This window comes from Adiantum capillus-veneris, chromosome 4 (genome assembly GCF_014529385.1).
Source record: "Adiantum capillus-veneris isolate H3 chromosome 4, ASM1452938v2, whole genome shotgun sequence".
Lineage (NCBI taxonomy): Eukaryota > Viridiplantae > Streptophyta > Polypodiopsida > Polypodiales > Pteridaceae > Adiantum > Adiantum capillus-veneris.
The window spans coordinates 96,257,187-96,274,812 of record NC_140934.1 but is presented as its reverse complement, the minus strand read 5'-3'; the positions used below and the strand labels follow the sequence as shown (position 1 = coordinate 96,274,812).

The following is a 17,626-nucleotide window of genomic DNA, read 5'->3' as shown; positions in this document are numbered from 1 at the left end:
ACCTTGATAAGATACCACTCCACCTGGCTTGGCGACGATTCAAGACGCGGGATACCATGAAGTATTCCAAATTCTTGTGATCTGTATAGACAGTGATCTTATGAGGAGCTCCTTCAAGTAGGTGACGCCAAGTGTCGGAGGAGTCGAGATTGCTAAGAGCTCTTTGTCATGGATTTCATAATTGATTTCTGCAGCTGAGAACTTGCAGGAATGAAAAGCCACTGGATGTACTCCACTATCCTCACCTACTTGGGATAGAATAGCGCTAAGGGCAAAATCTGAAGCGTCTGTTTCTAGAATGAAAGGCTTTGTAGGATTTACGTGAATTAGAATGGGTGCGGTCGTGAAAGCTTGCTTGAGAGTCTGAAAAGGTTTCGCTTCCTCTGAGTCCCAAACAAACTTATTATGGCATGTCAACCTTACGAGTGCTGTAACCACCTTGGAATATCCCTTGATAAAGATACGATATAAATTTGCAAATCCAAGGAAACATTGGACATCTCTTACCGAGGTGGGTGTCTCCCAATCAAGGATGGTTTGAACCTTCTTTGGATCCATGGAGATTCCCTTTTCAGAGATAACATAACCAAAAAAATCCACCTTAGATTGATGAAAAGAGCACTTCTCCAACTTTGCATATAACCTTGATGCACGAAGCTTTTCAAGCACTAACTATACACGGTGTGTCACGTGCACATCTAAACCTATGTGTACGTGGACAAGCTACTTCATGACTAGTGTTCAGTTCAGTTCGGTCAGTTTAGATTAGGAAGTGATCTGGCACTTTTGTGAGTTTGTTCGCAAACCGTGCATGCCGAGGCACTTAGAGTAGATGCATATCCTCTGGTTGCACACACCATGACCATCAGATTACAGTCAGAACCCATCAGTAGCATTTTTACAGTGCATAGACCTATTTTCCGTATTTTAGCCATTTTTCACTTATTATTTTTAAGTGACTTTTGCTGGAAACTAGGTAGGGCAATTTTGCAAGGAAGTATATAAGAAAACCCAGCGCTAGCACTTTCTGGTAGAAGAGGCAGTAGGAACTCCGATTCAACAGGCACCTTCTCAGCAGGGTCCCCAAGACCTAGCGTTTTCAATCATCTGCAAAGCTAGTGTTTTTGGACAAGACCAGCAGCCTAGCGTTTTTACATTGCAAATCAACCGGCAGCAGTAGAGGACAGATCAGCCCTAGCGTTAGTGGGTTGCACTAGCAAATTCACATCGTTGTTGCAGCAGGACCCATTTTCAGCCCTAGCGTTTTTGGATCAGCATACCATCCTAGCGTTTTGCAGATCCTTTGCGACAGAACTGTTAGAAGCATCAGCGTTTTAAGTTTTCAGTAGTCAGACATCGCAATAGAACCCCCGAACCTCGTAGATCTCACCTTCCCGCAGCAGATTCTCGCTGCATGGTGGATTCCGCGTAGTTTGCAGTTTCAGCCCGGAAAACGCAGATTTCAGCATCTGCGTTTCAGTGCGTCGTTGTCGCATCGTCGCCATCGACATCGTCACCGACCTAGAGCGAGAATTCAACAGATCAAGATTTGCATATTTCAGCCCTTAGCATTTTCAGATTTCAGCCCGTCTCGTCGCCCGTCCTCATCGTCGGCGACATCGTCGGCAAGTCCAAGCATTGTAGAGATTTGTGCAATCATAAGTAGACCGCTCTCTCCATAGAGAGTGGGGCCTTCGGAGGAGGGTGTGACAACATTCTGGTGTAGTATTCTTCTTCTCTTATCTCTCAGTCTCAGCACCTTCATTCACAGTGTTTATCCACTTTGTTTGTGTCCATTGCACTCTCTCACTAAAGGAACGGAAGGCTCTCCCTTCCGTAAGTAAAAGGAACCCTTGAGCACAGTTCGGAGCACTCATCTTGAGCAAAGTTCAACATTTACTTCCGCTGCACCTAACATGGTGCTCATGCTCTTCTTGATCCTTGGAAAATATCAAGATATAGTATATTATCACAAAATAATCCAAATACTCCCGAAAGATGTCGTTCATTAAATGTTGAAAAATTGCTGGGGCATTTGTGAGACCAAATGGCATGAAGGTATATTCAAAATGGCTATACCTTGTGCGAAAGGCTGCCTTCCATTCATCACCTTCTTTGATTCTGACTAGGTTGTAAGCACCACGAAGGTCTATTTTAGTAAAATATTCTTGCCTTGCCAACACGCTCAAGAAGCTCTGGGATCAAGGGAAGGGGATAGCGATTCTTGACGGTGATCTTGTTCAGGCCTCTATAATCCACGCACGTCCGGAGAGTTTTGTCCTTCTTTTTTGCAAAGAGTATTGAAGCTCCTGCTGGGGACTTTGAATGCCGTATGAACCCCTTAGCAAGATTCTCATCAATATTTTTTCGTAATTCTACCAATTCATCTTGAGATAGCTTGTATATTGGGCCAAAAGGGGGTTGGGTTCCGTCTTGAAGCTCTATAGCACAATCATAGGGTTGATGCTCCGGTAAGAGGTCTGCATTCTTCTTCTCAAAAACATCATTGTAATCTTGATATTGACGTGGCAATGCCTCCATGATGTTTGTTGTTGACATGTCGGTCGGTGTTGCAAATATCAAGAAAGTTGGATACTTTTTTGCTGCACGCATGAAGACCTTGGCTCCAAGATATATAGGCCTATTATGTCTTCCGTTCTTCTTTTGGACTTTCCGTGGTTCAATTCTCCGAGCCCTCCAATCGATGTCAGGGTTATGTAATTCATGCCACGGTAGCCCAATAACAATTGGATTGCTTGGGCTTTGTATGATATTGAACGCCGGCATATGGATCTTGACTAGTAGCATAAAACTTGAAGTGGACTCAGCGGGAAGAAAGAGACCTTCTTTTGCTTGACTTTTGTCCAAGTGGTCGGTCTCTATTCAGGTTGGACATCCATGTTTTTCGAACACGTTGAGGCCATTGCACCGTGAACCTTCATCCTTCTCTTCCTTGGACATTGTTGAACAATGTGCCCTTGCTCTCCGTAATACATACATAAGCCATTAATGCGTCGCCTTTGCTTCTCTTGGACGGAGAGAGGTTGAAACCGTGCGGAATCAATTTGCATGGGCTCAATGCTTGATTCATGGCCTTGTTGAGGTGTGTAGTCATTATGTGTCACTTTTGTTTGGGATCGCAAAGTGCCCCAAGACGCCTCTCTTGTCGTCTCTCAAATAGTCGATTATCACATTTTATTGCTTGAGAGATGAACTCGCTTAGTATGTGAACCTTTGGCATAGTCAATAAAAGATCTTTTACATCATCCTTTAATCCCCACCGAACTTGGCTAATGAAAAAATCGCAAGTGAGCTGTCGACGGATGCATAGACGGATGCAGGTCTTGATCTTGGGTGGAGATTTTTAAGTTTGGTTTCAGCAACCCTTGCTCTATCAGTATCCCCAAAGGTTGCAGAGAACTCCCGCACAAAAGCTTCAAAGTTATGAAGGAGAGGAGATTCTTTTTCAAGTAAGGGAGCAAACCAAGAGAGAGCCGTACCCGAGAGGAGGGTCCCAATAAGGCCTACTTGAGAGGCATCATTTGGATAACGCTCTTGTTGTATTTGAATGAAGAGACGCTCTTGTTGGAGAAAACCTCTAAACTTTGATCTAGTCCCATCAAATTTTTCAAGCATGTTGACCTTCGGCTCCTTCTTATGTTGTTGAGAATAGCTGGATCTTGCAGCTTGTGCTTGATGTGTGCTTGTCTTTTGCATGAGCACCATGTACGGTTAGTGCTTGAAAAGCTTCGTGCATCAGGGTTATATGCAAAGTTGGAGAAGTGTTCTATTCATCAATCTAAGGTGGAATTTCTTGGTTATGTTATCTCTGAAAAGGGAATCTCCATGGATCCAAAGAAGGTTCAAACCATCCTTGATTGGGAGACACCCACCTCGGTAAGAGATGTCCATGTTTCCTCGGATTTGCAAATTTCTATAGTATCTTTATCAAGGGATACTCCAAGGTGGTTACAACACTCACAAGGTTGACATGCCATAATAAGTTTGTTTGGGACTCGGAGGCCGCGAAAGCTTTTCAGACTCTCAAGCAATCTTTCACGACCGCATCCATTCTAATTCACGCAGATGCTACAAAGCCTTTCATTCTAGAAACAGACGCTTCAGATTTTGCCCTTGGCGCTATTCTATCCCAAGTAGGTGAGGATGGTCGAGTATATCCAGTGGCTTTTCATTCGCGCAAGTTCTCAATTGTCGAAATCAATTATGAAATCCATGACAAAGAGCTCTTAGCAATCTCGACTCCTTCGACACTTGGCGTCAACTTACAGATGCCGGCCGAGGGGCCTAAACCCTAAGAAGAACAAGTAACAGAAGAAGTTCTCCCAACTTATGGAGACCCGTCCGATGGGGCCCCAAGTGACAAAGGATTAAAATAAAGCAGAACCCGCACACACACAAAAATTGATGATGTGGTAGATTCTCGACAATTGCGCTGGCATGATGGCGTGGCAGGCTGTACAGATTTCCATAAATTGCACTGACAGCTTTTTGGCTTTGCTTTTGGACCAGAAGCTTTTGAGTTTTAAAGGCTTTTTTCTGCAACTGCTTTTCAGGCCAAGGGTCTTTAAATATGAGGGTAGGGCTCATTCTCTGGCATGCTTCCTGGAGAAGGTGCAGAGTCTGGAGTACCGGCTTGTACTATGTTGATGCAATATAAAGAAATACCGAAAGGGGGGCCAAGGTTTGGGGCCAATACTCTCTGGGGTGGAATTCCGCCACTCCTGTCGCGTGTCGTCTCTCTCTCTTTCTCAATTCAATTGTTAATGAAGTGCTAAAAGTCTGTTCAGTCTGTTCTTTTCTATTGGCACGTGGTGCCCGTCTTGTGACAGTGGTATCAGAGCATCAGGCGTGTGTTTTTCTGAAAGCATACCGGTCCTACAAAAGAGCAGACAGAGCTATTGGAATTTTATTTGAGGGATCTTCACCCTCGAACCCGAACAGAGCTATCGGAATTTTATTTGATGGATCTTCGCCCTCCAACCCGGACTTATTAGCCCCTCCCACCCTTACTTCATCGTGCATCAGGCGCGCTCCCGTCTTCATCGCTCGTCTTACAGGGCATAAGCCATTAAGATCACTTGCAAGAGAAGGATCCAAGATTTGTTTCGAGCTGTTGTTTTTCTCAGAGATAGTGCCATGCAGATGTTGATATCTACAACTACCAAGCCGCACACTTCCAAGGACTTGGCAAGCTTTCAAGAAAACTTTTGCCCGAAGTTATATGTTTCTGATATCTTCCTTCGGAGTGCAACTTCTGGTAGAGTGAGGTATCCTGAAATGCTTGCCATGGAAACCCTAGTAGATTATATTTCTCGACATCTCTCAGTAGATGTCTCTTCACGAGCAGATGACCTTGGAGATCCAGTGCGATTGCTATCTTGGGACTACCATCGCCGCCAAAGAAACATTGTTTGTCCAAGAGCTGATAGACCATGCTGTGCTCGGCTACGACCCTATGGGATGAACCTAACCCTAATTTTTGGTGCAGGTTTCAGGATGGAAAGTCAGTCGACTTTTCGAGCTCGACTGATGTCGAGATTGCCTTTTCTAAGTTTGAGTTCTGTTTGGAATTTGTTTGAAATGGATGGTATCTGTTTTGAACCTGTTTTGGTACTGATTTGAATTGTTTGACTTTGGTTTGATACTGGTCTGATACTGGTTTCAATATTCGTGATTTTACTCCCAAGTGGAGAAGTGAGAAATAGTGTTTTGGTATTGTTTGAACCTCGGAACGACGCAGGCCGATGCTTGGGAAGCGTTTCATTGTATGCTAGAAAACCTCCGAACGACGCAGGCCGATGCTTGGGGAGCGTTTGGTTGTATGCTTGTAAAATAATTGTTGTGACTCCCGGCCTGGACATGGATGGTTATGTGGGAGGAGTATTAAGAAGTCTGAGCAGTGGTTACTCTCAGCACCTCCAAACGATGCAGGCTGCGGTTTGGGGGTGTTTGGTTGTAAAAGGCCTCTATATCTCCCGGCCCGGACCTTTTTAGGTTATGCGAGAAGAGTGATGAGGGAGTCGTTGAATATCTCCCGGCCTGGACCTTGTTAGGTTATGCGGGAGGAGTGTTCATCGGCGACTTTATGTTTCTATGTCTTGTAACATGCATATGTGAGCATTTGTGTTGCATTGTGATGTGCCAACTACTGAATATTCCTAATTGGATGAGATTGCCTGGGTATGTAATTTTAGTGCATCAAACGGTCTGGGTGTGATGGCTAATTTTACTACGCCGGAATATCAAGAGTTTCGATCTGGACGAAAGGAGAAGCTAACTCCTTGATCAAAAGAGCAGAAAGGAGAAGCTAACTCCTTGATCAAAATAGCTGAAAGGAGAAGCTAACTCCTTGATCAAAAGAGCAGAGAGGAGAAGCTAACTCCTTAATAAAAAAAGCAAACCGATTGTCCCTCGGAATCTCCCTCGGAAATTTTTGAGCTAACTCGAGTTGTTTTGCAGATATGCTGTAATCGCGGACGATTACTCTCTTTCAAGAAGGGGAGATGTAACAAACTGCTGACGTGTCAAAGCCTAAAGAATGGAGCCAACTTACAGATGCCGGCCGAGGGGCCTAAACCCTAAGAAGAACAAGTAACAGAAGAAGTTCTCCCAACTTATGGGGACCCCGTCCGATGGGGCCTCAAGTGACAAAGGATTAAAATAAAGCAGGAGCCGCACACACGCAAAAATTGATGATGTGGCAGATTTTTAAAAATTGCGTTGGCATGATGACGTGGCAGGTTGTACAGATTTCCATGTTTTGCGCTGGCCGATGACGTGGTATGCTGTACGGATTTCCGTAAGTTGCGCTGACAGCTTTTGGCTTTGCTTTTGGACCATAAGCTTTTGAGTTTTAAAGGCTTTTTACTGTAACTGCTTTTCAGGCCAAGGGCCTTTAAATATGAGGTTAGGGCTCATTCTTTGGCATGCTTCCTGGAGAAGGTGCATAGTCTGGAGTATCGGCTTGTACTGTGTTGATGCAATATAAAGAAATACCGAAAGGGGCGCCAAGGTTTGGGGCCAATACTCTTTGGGGTGGAATTCCGCCACTCCGTGTCGCATGTTGTCTCTCTCTCTCTCTCTCTCTCTCTCTCTCTCTCTCTCTCTCAGTTCAAATGTTAATGAAGTGCTAAAAGTCTGTTTAGTCTGATCTTTTCTATTGGCACGTGGTGCCCGTCTTGTGACACACCTTGTAGATTTCGGATGATGGAAGCTTGGATGACCGCTTTCTCCTCTAGCGAAGCGATCCTCCTACGCATGCCATCTCTTTTTTGAGTCCATCTTTGAAGAATGGTGCTCCTCTCCTTCCTCCACTCTTCCACTTCATTTCTCCATTCTCTCATTTCCTTCTCTATTGCCGACATCCTTTTCCCTGCCCGCATGAAAGAGGCTTTGTGGGCGGTCGGCGAGGGATGCGTCTTCTTACACGTGGGGGAAGCCATTGGTACTTCTCCGATGCTTCCCATGTGAGATATGATATGATATGATATATTGACGTCTACAAAAGGCCAAAATGACCTATGAGACCAACAAGTTGCAAACTGGTGAATCTAATACAAAGTCCGTGTGCTGAAAGAAAGACTTAACATCCTAAACAAAATGTTGGAGTGAAAGTGAAAGGGGAAAGACTAGAGACTCTCTAGTCAATACAAAGGTACAAAATAATGAGGGATGCAAGAAACTTAAGCTACTAAGAAGGGGATAATCCTCCAGCTCAGAATAAATCCAACATCGGTCGATATCGAATCTCCTCGATGTCCTACATGGTCAAAAACGTGACTGGGTATCGTGCATGGCTCGCCAAAATAATCCGAATCCTCCTCTGTAATCTTCGTCTGTGCTGGGATGCCCTTTGTAATCGTGGACGCCTGGATCTCCCTAGGTCCATCACACGGTCAATCAATGTGCCTCTAGTGGAAGTGGGATATGAACTCTGCTGCAGAACTGTTTGTCTAATTGTCTAGTGGTAATGGTTGGCGTGAAATAGTCTGTAACCTGCCGCTAAGTCTGTCTCTTTGGTCGCCTCAACAAGCAATCTCTATGTCTCCTCAGCTCAAGCAAGAACAGACCCAAGCATCTCTGATCTTGATATCCCATAACTCTGGAAAGTGGTCCAAAACCCTCCCTGAATAAGTAATGGAATCGCGTGCGAATCTCAAAGTATCCGGAGCAATGACATATGTAATGCAATTTTATCTTTGGCTCGCTATGGCATACACGACATACCTTGGCCTCAACCGGAACTCCTTTATGTCTGCCAGTCTCAATCTCAAGCTGGTGTGAGGATGTGCGTATCTACATCGCACCCCATATGATAAATGTGTATCCATATAGTTGGGCTTGACTTCAAAGCCATCTGCTGTGAGTTGGAGAAAATGTTCTTTGTAAAAAGCCATCTTCGTGCCCAACTCTTGAGTAGGCTCTATCCAAGTCCTCCTGGTGTCCATTTGAATCAAGTCTTGGCGGATAAGTCTAGTAATCTCTGGCCGTGTCACAGTGAGAGAGAGGGCCTCCAAAGAGTACTGGAAGGGAGGCAGTCTGTCCATGCTAAAACCATGCATCTGGAACCAAGAAGTCATCTATCCATACCAGGAGGCCGTGTCTCCCTGTAAGGCAAACTGCCAGGAAGGCTTGAGAGCAAAGCGGGCATATCTGTTTCTGGGAAGGTCCCACAAGCTATGTATGAAAGAGACTGATCTAGTAAGTGCCTCAATCACCACCGTAGCGGCAACTAGCTCTGCTCTAATAATCTCATGAGGTACTGAGGCCTTGGCTCTGATCATCCGGGAAATCATAGATACCAAGGGCCTCTCCATCCCTTTCCATCGATTAGTGCTGCCAGCTCTGTCGTGACAACCAACTGAGGGGCCCCAAATCTGCACCCCATACATCATAGCTGAGGTCAGCAAAGTATCAAAAAGCCAAAGTTTGGTCCGAGGTTCCTGAAACTGAACCTATGAACACATGCTCTCAAGTCTGCCCAAGGGTGCATAGGCTTTGGTTAATCTAGTGTCTGCTGCTCTTCTCAGCGAAAAAACTGGCCCACTACAAACTACCCCCAGATAAGTATATGCATATGTATACTCCACAATCTCCTGCCCATAGGTAAATGTAGGAGCTGACCTCTTGACCCACTGTGGTGTGGTGTTAAACACCATAACCTTGGTTTTACCAAGGTTGACAGAAAATCCACTATCCTCCGGAAGGAAACACACGTAAGGCATCCAAATGGTGCTGCACTCCCTCTGGGGAGTCAGGCAAAACCCTTGAAAACAGCAAAAAACAGTTTCAAAACCCTAAAAAACAGTGACAAAACCCTAAAAACAGCAAAAAAGAAAGTTTCAAAACCCTTAAAAACAGTAAAAAACAGTGACGAAATCCAGAAAACAATGAAAAAAAAGTTTCAAAACCCTAAAAAACAGCAAAAAAGTGGTGGAAAAACCCTATAAACACACACACAGAGAGAGAGAGAGAGAGAGAGAGAGAGAGAGAGAGAGAGAGAGAGAGAGAGATTTTATTACTCTATTTGGCACATACCTAATGGCAAAAGCGCTTAGACTATGCTATCATGTGCAGATGGGCAGCCCATCTTGGCAGCTGGAGGCTCCTCAGGTGTCATAAGCATATGGAATTTGGAGAAGCAGAAGCTACAGGGTGTTATAAAAGATGCTCATGAATCTGCAGTTTGTGCTCTGTATTTCCTTTCCAATGAGCCTGTGCTACTTAGTGCAGCAGCAGATAATTCCATTAAAGTAGGTTTCAAACTTTATCTTTTCTCCCCCCCCCCCCCCCCCCCCCCCCCCCCCCCCCCCCTTTTTTGTACATGTACTGCCACATCACTTTCCACCTCATTAACAGCTTGTTGTGTATGACACAAGTGTGAAATTGTGTAAATGGCGGCAAATACTGAGAGCTTGTCTCTTTTATTACACATTTTTTTCTGCCAAAGTTGTAGTAATGGTTTGCCCACAACTATTGAATGGAGCAGTCTATTTTTTTCTTTTTGGTTTGATAGATGTGGATCTTTGATAGTAATGATGGGGAAGCTCGATTGCTGCGTTTTCGGAGCGGCCACAGTGCTCCTCCAGCTTTCATGAGGTAGTTAGGTTTTGCACAACTTTTCTTTTGAAGGTTGCATTTTTCATTTAAACGTGACATTGACTCATTGTGTTCAATGATTTATAGATTTAATTCTTGTTATGTCTGTCTTTGCATGTGTTTGTATATTTGAAGAAACATATATGTGCGTATGTGTTGGTCTGTTTGTAAGCATGTGGTGTGTGCGTGCATGTTGTGTGTGGGGAATGGTCAATGTCTGTTTGTTTTTCTTCCTTGACTAATTGCAAGGGATTGATCTCTACCCTTAAGAGGGTCTGATCAGAAGCTGACACACGGGAGGCCTTGGTGAAAAGCTCCATAAAGCATCCGAATTTTTTCATACGGCAAGCCAAATGGGCAGGATATTTCTCAGGGTCCTTCAGCTCCTTGCGTAAAGGACATGCGCTTGTGGGTGGTTATGGAATATTGTGATACACTGTACTATGTGGATGTTGAAAACTGCTCACATTATTAGAGGCTATAGAATTGTTTTATGGGCACAATGTTTCACTGGCAGCTTGCAAGCAGTAGCTGTAATTCACAAGGTTCTTTACTGGCAATTGTGAGATATTATGTTTTTGCTGGCCTTGAATGATAAGATTAATGATTGGTGTGTTCTCGGGCATTCACCCATTGTTGCCTTGTCAAGAATGTCAGCCAAAGTTTTGCTCTATGGCAACTTGCAAGCTACGAAAATTGGTGGGACACGTTGCCGACAAGTTTGCATGGGCACTTGGACTACCCCAATTTATGTCAGTGCAGGGAGTTCCTCCTCTAGAGCTTTTACTTAAAAGATTCTTGGTACCTTATCATCACCAAGAAGGGTTGCTTACAGGTAGCGTGTATTGAGACGGATGCGCATTTCTGTTCTCATCCCTGAAGCACTTACAATGTCCTGACTCCCAAGTCTAAACCCAGCAAGTCACCTCACAAGGCAGTAAAAATCTTGGAACAACTCTGAACTGACCTGAAAAACAGCAAACTGAACTTGCAAATAGTCTTCAGACAAGAGACACAGTGGCGGAGTGCCACTCAGTAGTAGCTGTTGGGTCATGTTTATCATCTTCTTCACGTCGTCGTCTAGATTAGCCAGTTTGCACAGCACGTCTGCACATCCCTGCAGAAGCATTGGACCCTCAACTAGGTGCCTCTGGCGGTATTTCTTTATTTTATTGATGAACTCTAGCAGTTACAACTGTTCTGAATGCTCACACTTACAATCAAATACAATCAGAGTTGCAAATTGTGCCGGAAATAAGCTAGTTTCATTAACTGTAGCGGACTTATATGAACAAAAGAGAGAGTTTCATTAAGGAGATTCCTCAGGAACAAAAAGAAAGTGCTTGGCTGGAGTCTATAACAAGAAACAACATAACTTGTTAGCTTGGCATGCAAATAACTTGAAAAAGAGAGAGAGAGAGGACCGGATTTACTTGGAGCTGGTTCCCCCCTCCTTTGTATCATAACTTCTCCCATTGAGAGGGACTTGTTTACAATACAATCTTTGTGTTCTTCATAGCCCAATTGATGCCATAAAGATGGAAAGCTTCATGCACCAAAATTACACTTGGTAGGTGCAAGAAGACAAAGTGATTGCAATGGATAAGCAGTTGTTTCTCGGGTACTCCAATATGCCCGAACTCAAGCACATGCCGAAAGTTTGAGTTATGATGATGCGATGTACGTACTTTGTCGTTACACGGAGGAGTTATGCCTATCAAATGTAAAATGGGACGGACACCACGTGCCAACGGAAAAGAACAGACTGAATAACTTTAAGCACTTCAAATAGCAATTGTATTGAAAGAGATACAAGACACGAGAGACGGGGATTGGTGGAGTTCTACCCCAAGAGAGCACTGGCCCCACTGGCGCGCCTTTTGATATATATATATATATATATATATATATATATATATATAATTTTTTTTTTTTCGAGAAAAAGATTCTTCCAATAGTTGATAAAACTGCCCATAGGGCTACAAACCACCTCTACTAGAGAAGGCTACATCAAAAACAAGGGGAGTGAGTAAACAATATGTACAATGGAGGCTAATTCACAAAATGGGAGGAGGAAAAAGCCACTTAGGTGGCCAAGAGTGCCATCTGGGCACACCTTGGACCATGGTGAAGAAAGGCCCTAGGCGCCAGAGTCGCAGGAAAGCCTCTTTGCGCTCCCGCTGCCTGCGGTCGGAGTTGCCATGGAGTCTCTCGAACTACCCTTGAGAGTGTGAATCAGCTCCAACCAAAAGTCACGAATAGTCTCTACCGGTGGGACAAGGTGAGCCTCGAAGATGCAGAAGCAGTGGGCCCGCCAAATGAACGAGTGTCAGGCTACAGACGAGCTCCCAACACACCTCTCTCTCGTTGCACCACTCTTGGGGGGTAAGCTCTATGGCAAGTTGGAGTGTAGGTCGATCCCCTGGATCACTATTATCTTGCTGGTGGGGGCTAGCTCAAAATGGAGCGCAGGGCTCGTGAGAGTGGATCGGACTGCAACACCTCAAGTGTACTGTCGAGCTGTGGAAAGAGCTGGCATCAACCGAAGAATCCAAAGCCAAACTTGCTGTGCCATGGGGCAGCCCCACAGACTGATCGGCGGAGCTTGAAGAGATGGAGCGTCGACAACTGATCAACAACGCAAGAAAGATGATAAATTTTGCGAAGGACCCGAAATTTGCAGAATTTATGACTCAGACCTCCTTCGACGAGGTGTATGCACAATGGCAACAGACCAAAAACCACGCTCCAAACCAGAACTCAAGAAACCTCCTACCCCAAGGATGTTTACTGAGCAGGAATTAGAAGAGGTGGTTGATGCACAGATTTCTTAGCTTTTTGACGCGTAGAACAAAGCAGAAAAGCACGACAAAAAGCAATAGAAAGGAATTGAGTTCTCGGGATATTTGGGTCGTCACTCTACTTTTGCCTCGGCAAGAAAGCAGAACAAGCTTGTGCGGTTTGAAAGATTACCTAGTTTTCTTCTTCTTCTTCTTCTTCGAGTTCCTCTAGCTCTTCCGATTTGAGCAAAGAAGACAGAAAAGGCAAAAAGAGAAGCAAAAAGCAAAAGGACAAGCAAAAGGCAAAGAAGTCTAAATCTCGCCCAGTTTCGAACGGTTCTACAGAGGACTCGTCTTCAGATAGTTGGGACTCCGATGGCTGCAGATTCTATGCGTAGAGAAGAATTTTTACAAAGCAAACCAATATGACTTTCTGGAAAATAAAAGCAAGAAAGTCCAAGAGTTCAAAGGTGGACAGTCAATTAAATCTAACATGTTCTCTAGTTCGAGATGCTTTGAAGGCTTTGGCCTTCATACAACAGTTTGACATAGCTTTCTCTGGAGGGCGTTACTCAGAGCACTCCAAGATTCGGAGGGCTACTTCCTATTCAGGGGAAATGCTCAAACTTGGTGATCCACACTTCTATTGAACAGGAAAGCGCCAGTTAAATGGCTGAAATTTAAAAGGCTTTTTATTTCTTCTTGGTTGACTCGAGAGTACGAACGCGACATACGAACTGCTTGGAACCATCCTCGGATGACTAAGAAGGATACTTTAGATGCATATTGCGAGAGATTCTGGAGCTCTTTTCTACCAGTCTCTTCATTTAAGAAGATCTCCTTCAAAGAACAGATTGAGCGGTTTACCTTGGGTCTTCCTACAGAGATCCGAGATCAAAAGTCAGATTTCATTCAGGAATTGATGAGTCATGCGAAACGGCAGTTTGACCTACCCCACAGATGAAATCATGACACCAATGAATGAACAGACTTCGAACAATGAAAGTAGAAAGAAGAAGAGTAACCCAGAAAAGAAAGAAAAGGATGCACGACCCAAGGTTACTCTTTCCCAGAGAGCTCTTTACATCAAAGAGGGGAAGTGCTTCGGATGCGGGGAAATTGGGCTTATCTCCGCGAAGTGCCCTAAGAAGGCACCGAAAGAACAAAACGACAAGGATGAAGACATGCTAGAGGGTTTGAAAGCAGTTGAGGAACGTGGACGAAAAGGCAAGATGAAAGTAGGACTGGTTCCTGATTGCATGGGTACCGACCCAAGCACGATTGATGAGAGTACAAAACTTTGCCGCCGAGCTTGGGGCAAAGTGAAAGACCAAGAAGCCCTGATTTTCTTTGATGGAGGAGCCAAGGCCAACTTCATTTCACCTGAATTGGCGGCGCGGCTGGAGATCACACCCGATCGGATGGGTCCACTAGCACAGGCAGTTCTAGCGGCACCCGGCAGGGATGTAGCCATTACACCTGTCATTGACAAACTTCGGTTGCATTGTCAGGGGTATTTGGGGCATGAGGACTTCTACATAATGCCTTTGGAAGGTTGTGATGTCCTCTTGGGAATTCCTTGGTACCACAAGAACAACGCCGTTGTCGGCTATCGGGCGAGAAAAGCGACTTTGACCGCAGAGAAGGGCACAACCATTGTACTTGATGTGAAACTTAAGGGCAAGTCTGTCCCTATTGTATCGGCTTCGGCCATTTCAAAATTAATGAAATTCAGTTTGTTTGTTTATTCGATCTTCTTGAGAGAAATGAATGATGAGAATATGACAAATATGTTTGAACTTGATAAAGAACGCCAAGATTTTCTCCACACTCATGCCGATTGCTTTTCAGAGGGCCTGCCAGGTGAGTTACCACCCGCTCGTCTTGAGGATCATACCATTGATCTGATATCCGGAATCACACCACTGAACCGGCCACCTTACCGTGTGAGCCGAGCCCAGAACGAAGAGATTATGAACTAAGTGAAAGACCTCTTGGAAAAGGGTCTTGTCCAGCCCAGTACTTCACCGTATTGCTCTCCAGTGTTGTTGGTTTTGAAGAAAGATAGGTCTTGGAGAATGTGCATCGATTATAGAGCTCTCAACAAAATCACCATCAAGAATAGATTTACGATTCCTAGGATCGATGATATACTTGACCTACTACAGGGATCCTCGTGCTTTAGCAGGATCGATTTGAAGAGCGGATATCATCAGATTCGAATCGCACCAGGAGACGTCTACAAGACAGCCTTTCGAACGACTTTTAGGTTATTTGAGTTTTTGGTGATGCCTTTTGGCTTAAGCAATGCTCCTGCGACATTTAATCGGATGATGGACAAGACTTTTTGAGAGTATAGACTATTTGTTGGCACTTTCTTTGACGACATCATTGTTTTCTCCAAGGGTGAGGCAGAACATTGAGAACATCTGCTTCAGGTCTTTCAGGCATTACGAGATCACAAGTTGGTGATTAATGCGAAGAAAAGTGATTTTTTCCTACCAGAGATACACTTTTTGGGACATATTTGTCAGTAGCAGGAGTGCAGATGGACCCGGCCAAGATAGATACTATCCATGATTGGCCCAATTTGAAGAATTTCCATGAAGTTAGAAGCTTCTTGGGCTTGTGTTCGTAGTACAGGCGGTTCATTAGAAAGTTTGTAGAGGTTGCTTCCCCTTTGCATATTTTGACACAGGAAGGAGTCCCTTTCTCGTGGGGACCCACAGAGGTGAGTGCCTTTCAGACTTTGAAAGAAAAGTTGACTACAGGACCAGTTTTGACTTTGCCGGACTTGCAGAAGTCATTTGAAGTATATTGTGATGCTTGTGGTCGTAGTCTGGGTGCATTCTTAATGCAAGAAGGGCATGTCATTGCTTACGAGAGCCGATTGTTCTCAAGGCCGGAATTGACAACACAGATTTATGAGAAGGAGCTTTTGGCAGTTATCTATGCTCTTACTGAGTGACGACATTACCTACTCGGTGCGGATTTTATTGTCTTCACAGACCATGAAAGTTTACGCTACTTCTTGTCACAGAAGCAGCTATCGGAAAAGTAGATGCGGTGGGCGAACATCTTGTCACAGTTTCACTTCCAGATTATCCATGATCAGGGATAGAAGAATTTGGTGGCAGATGCTTTGTCTCGGAAGCCGTTGGTTCTGGCTTTTCCGCGAAACATCATAGGAGCTTCGAGGGTATGGTCGATCAGTAAGCCAGAAATACAGATTTTGCAGACATTTTCACAAATTACTGGATGGGGAGACACTAACGGGATATTCCATTCGGGATGGCTACTTGATGAGGAAAGCCATGTTGTGCGTTACACAGCCGTTGAGGGAAAAGGTTCTGACCGAATGCCACTGTCCACCTTTTATGGGTCACCGTGGCATTGCTACCACCTTGAAAGGGGTAGAGAGATACTTCTTTTGGCCGACACTCAAGAAGGATGTGGACGAGTTTGTGCGCACTTGCTTTGTATGCCGGAAGGTCAAGTTTGACAGGCATAAAGCACAGGGATTGTTACAGCCTTTACCCATACGCACCCGCCCCTTGGAAAGCATTGCAATGGATTTCATTTTTGATCTCACAAGAACACAGAGTGGTCACGATGGTATCTGGACTGTTATTGATAGGTTTAGCAAGCAAGCTCATTTCATTCCAGTGAAGAAAACAATCAAGCTGGATCACTTAGCGAGACTGTTTGTGGCCCTGATCTTCAGATTACATGGCATGCCTGAGACGATTGTCTCTGATAGGGACCCCATATTTACGAGTTTGTTTTGGAAGGCTATTCGGGAGAACATTGAGACGCGATTGCATTTCTCGTCATCTTCCACCCGGAGACTGACGGGCAATCTGAGATTGCCAATTCAGTGGTACTAGATTTGTTGAAGTCTTACATCTCGGATTAGAATACTCAATGGGAAAAGTATTTACCTTTGGTGGAATTTTCCTAGAATAACACGATACACTCTTCGACGGGGTAGGCACCATTTGAGATTATTGAAGGTGCTACGAAGGTTCCATCCTTCCAAAGCACGAAATATTTGATTTTGAAGTCGATGAGTACACGCGCGACTTGGACATGGCTTTTGCCAAGGTTCTCGAGGCTTTGCAGAAATCTCAAGAAAGATAGAAAAAGGAAGTAGATTGCCATCATCGTGATTTGAAATTGCAGGAGAACGATTGGGTGCTCTGACGTTTTGAGAAGGCACGCCTGAGAAAGAAAAAGAAAAAGGAGAGGCTTTTTCCAAAGCTTAGTATGCGATACTACGGACCTTTCCAGATCTCCGACAAGATAAATGATGTCTCCTTCCGACTCAAGCTGCCCGAAACTTGGAGGATTCACAATGCTTTTCATGTGAATCTCCTGAGGCCTTTTAAAGGCGATGTGCCCGGAGATGGGGAGCGTGATCAGCAACCCGAAGTGGAAGAAAATGAGGAGATCCTTGTTCCAGAACAGATATTGGCACATAAAGACAGAAAGATTAAGGGTAAAGTGATAAGGCGGTTCTTGGTTAAATTCAAGAACTATCCTGCATTGGATGCGAAGTGGATGAAGGAGGAGGACCTATCAGATACTCCTCAGATTGTGAAACTTTACCTTGAAGCTTTTGGTTTAGCATAGTCTATTCCAATTGGAACCCCGAATTCAGCTTGGCCGGAAATCCAGTGCAGTGGGTATGCACAAGAGGGGAGTTACTCCGCTCCTTTGTCAAGAGA

The 17,626-nt window shown here is 44.5% G+C and overlaps 1 protein-coding gene and 1 pseudogene across 1 annotated transcript in view; one reads left to right on the top strand and one right to left on the bottom strand.

The window, feature by feature from the left end:
• The window catches only part of LOC147459646 (transducin family protein / WD-40 repeat family protein), a 133,518-nt gene that overhangs the window by 10,350 nt on the left and 105,542 nt on the right, over positions 1-17,626 (top strand). Inside the window, exons 7-8 of the mRNA XM_086510859.1 lie at positions 9,598-9,773; positions 10,037-10,119. Coding sequence (XP_086366985.1) covers positions 9,598-9,773; positions 10,037-10,119 — 259 coding nt within the window. The remainder of the gene's footprint in view (positions 1-9,597; positions 9,774-10,036; positions 10,120-17,626) is intronic.
• LOC147459647 (uncharacterized) lies at positions 7,736-9,124 on the bottom strand (annotated as a pseudogene).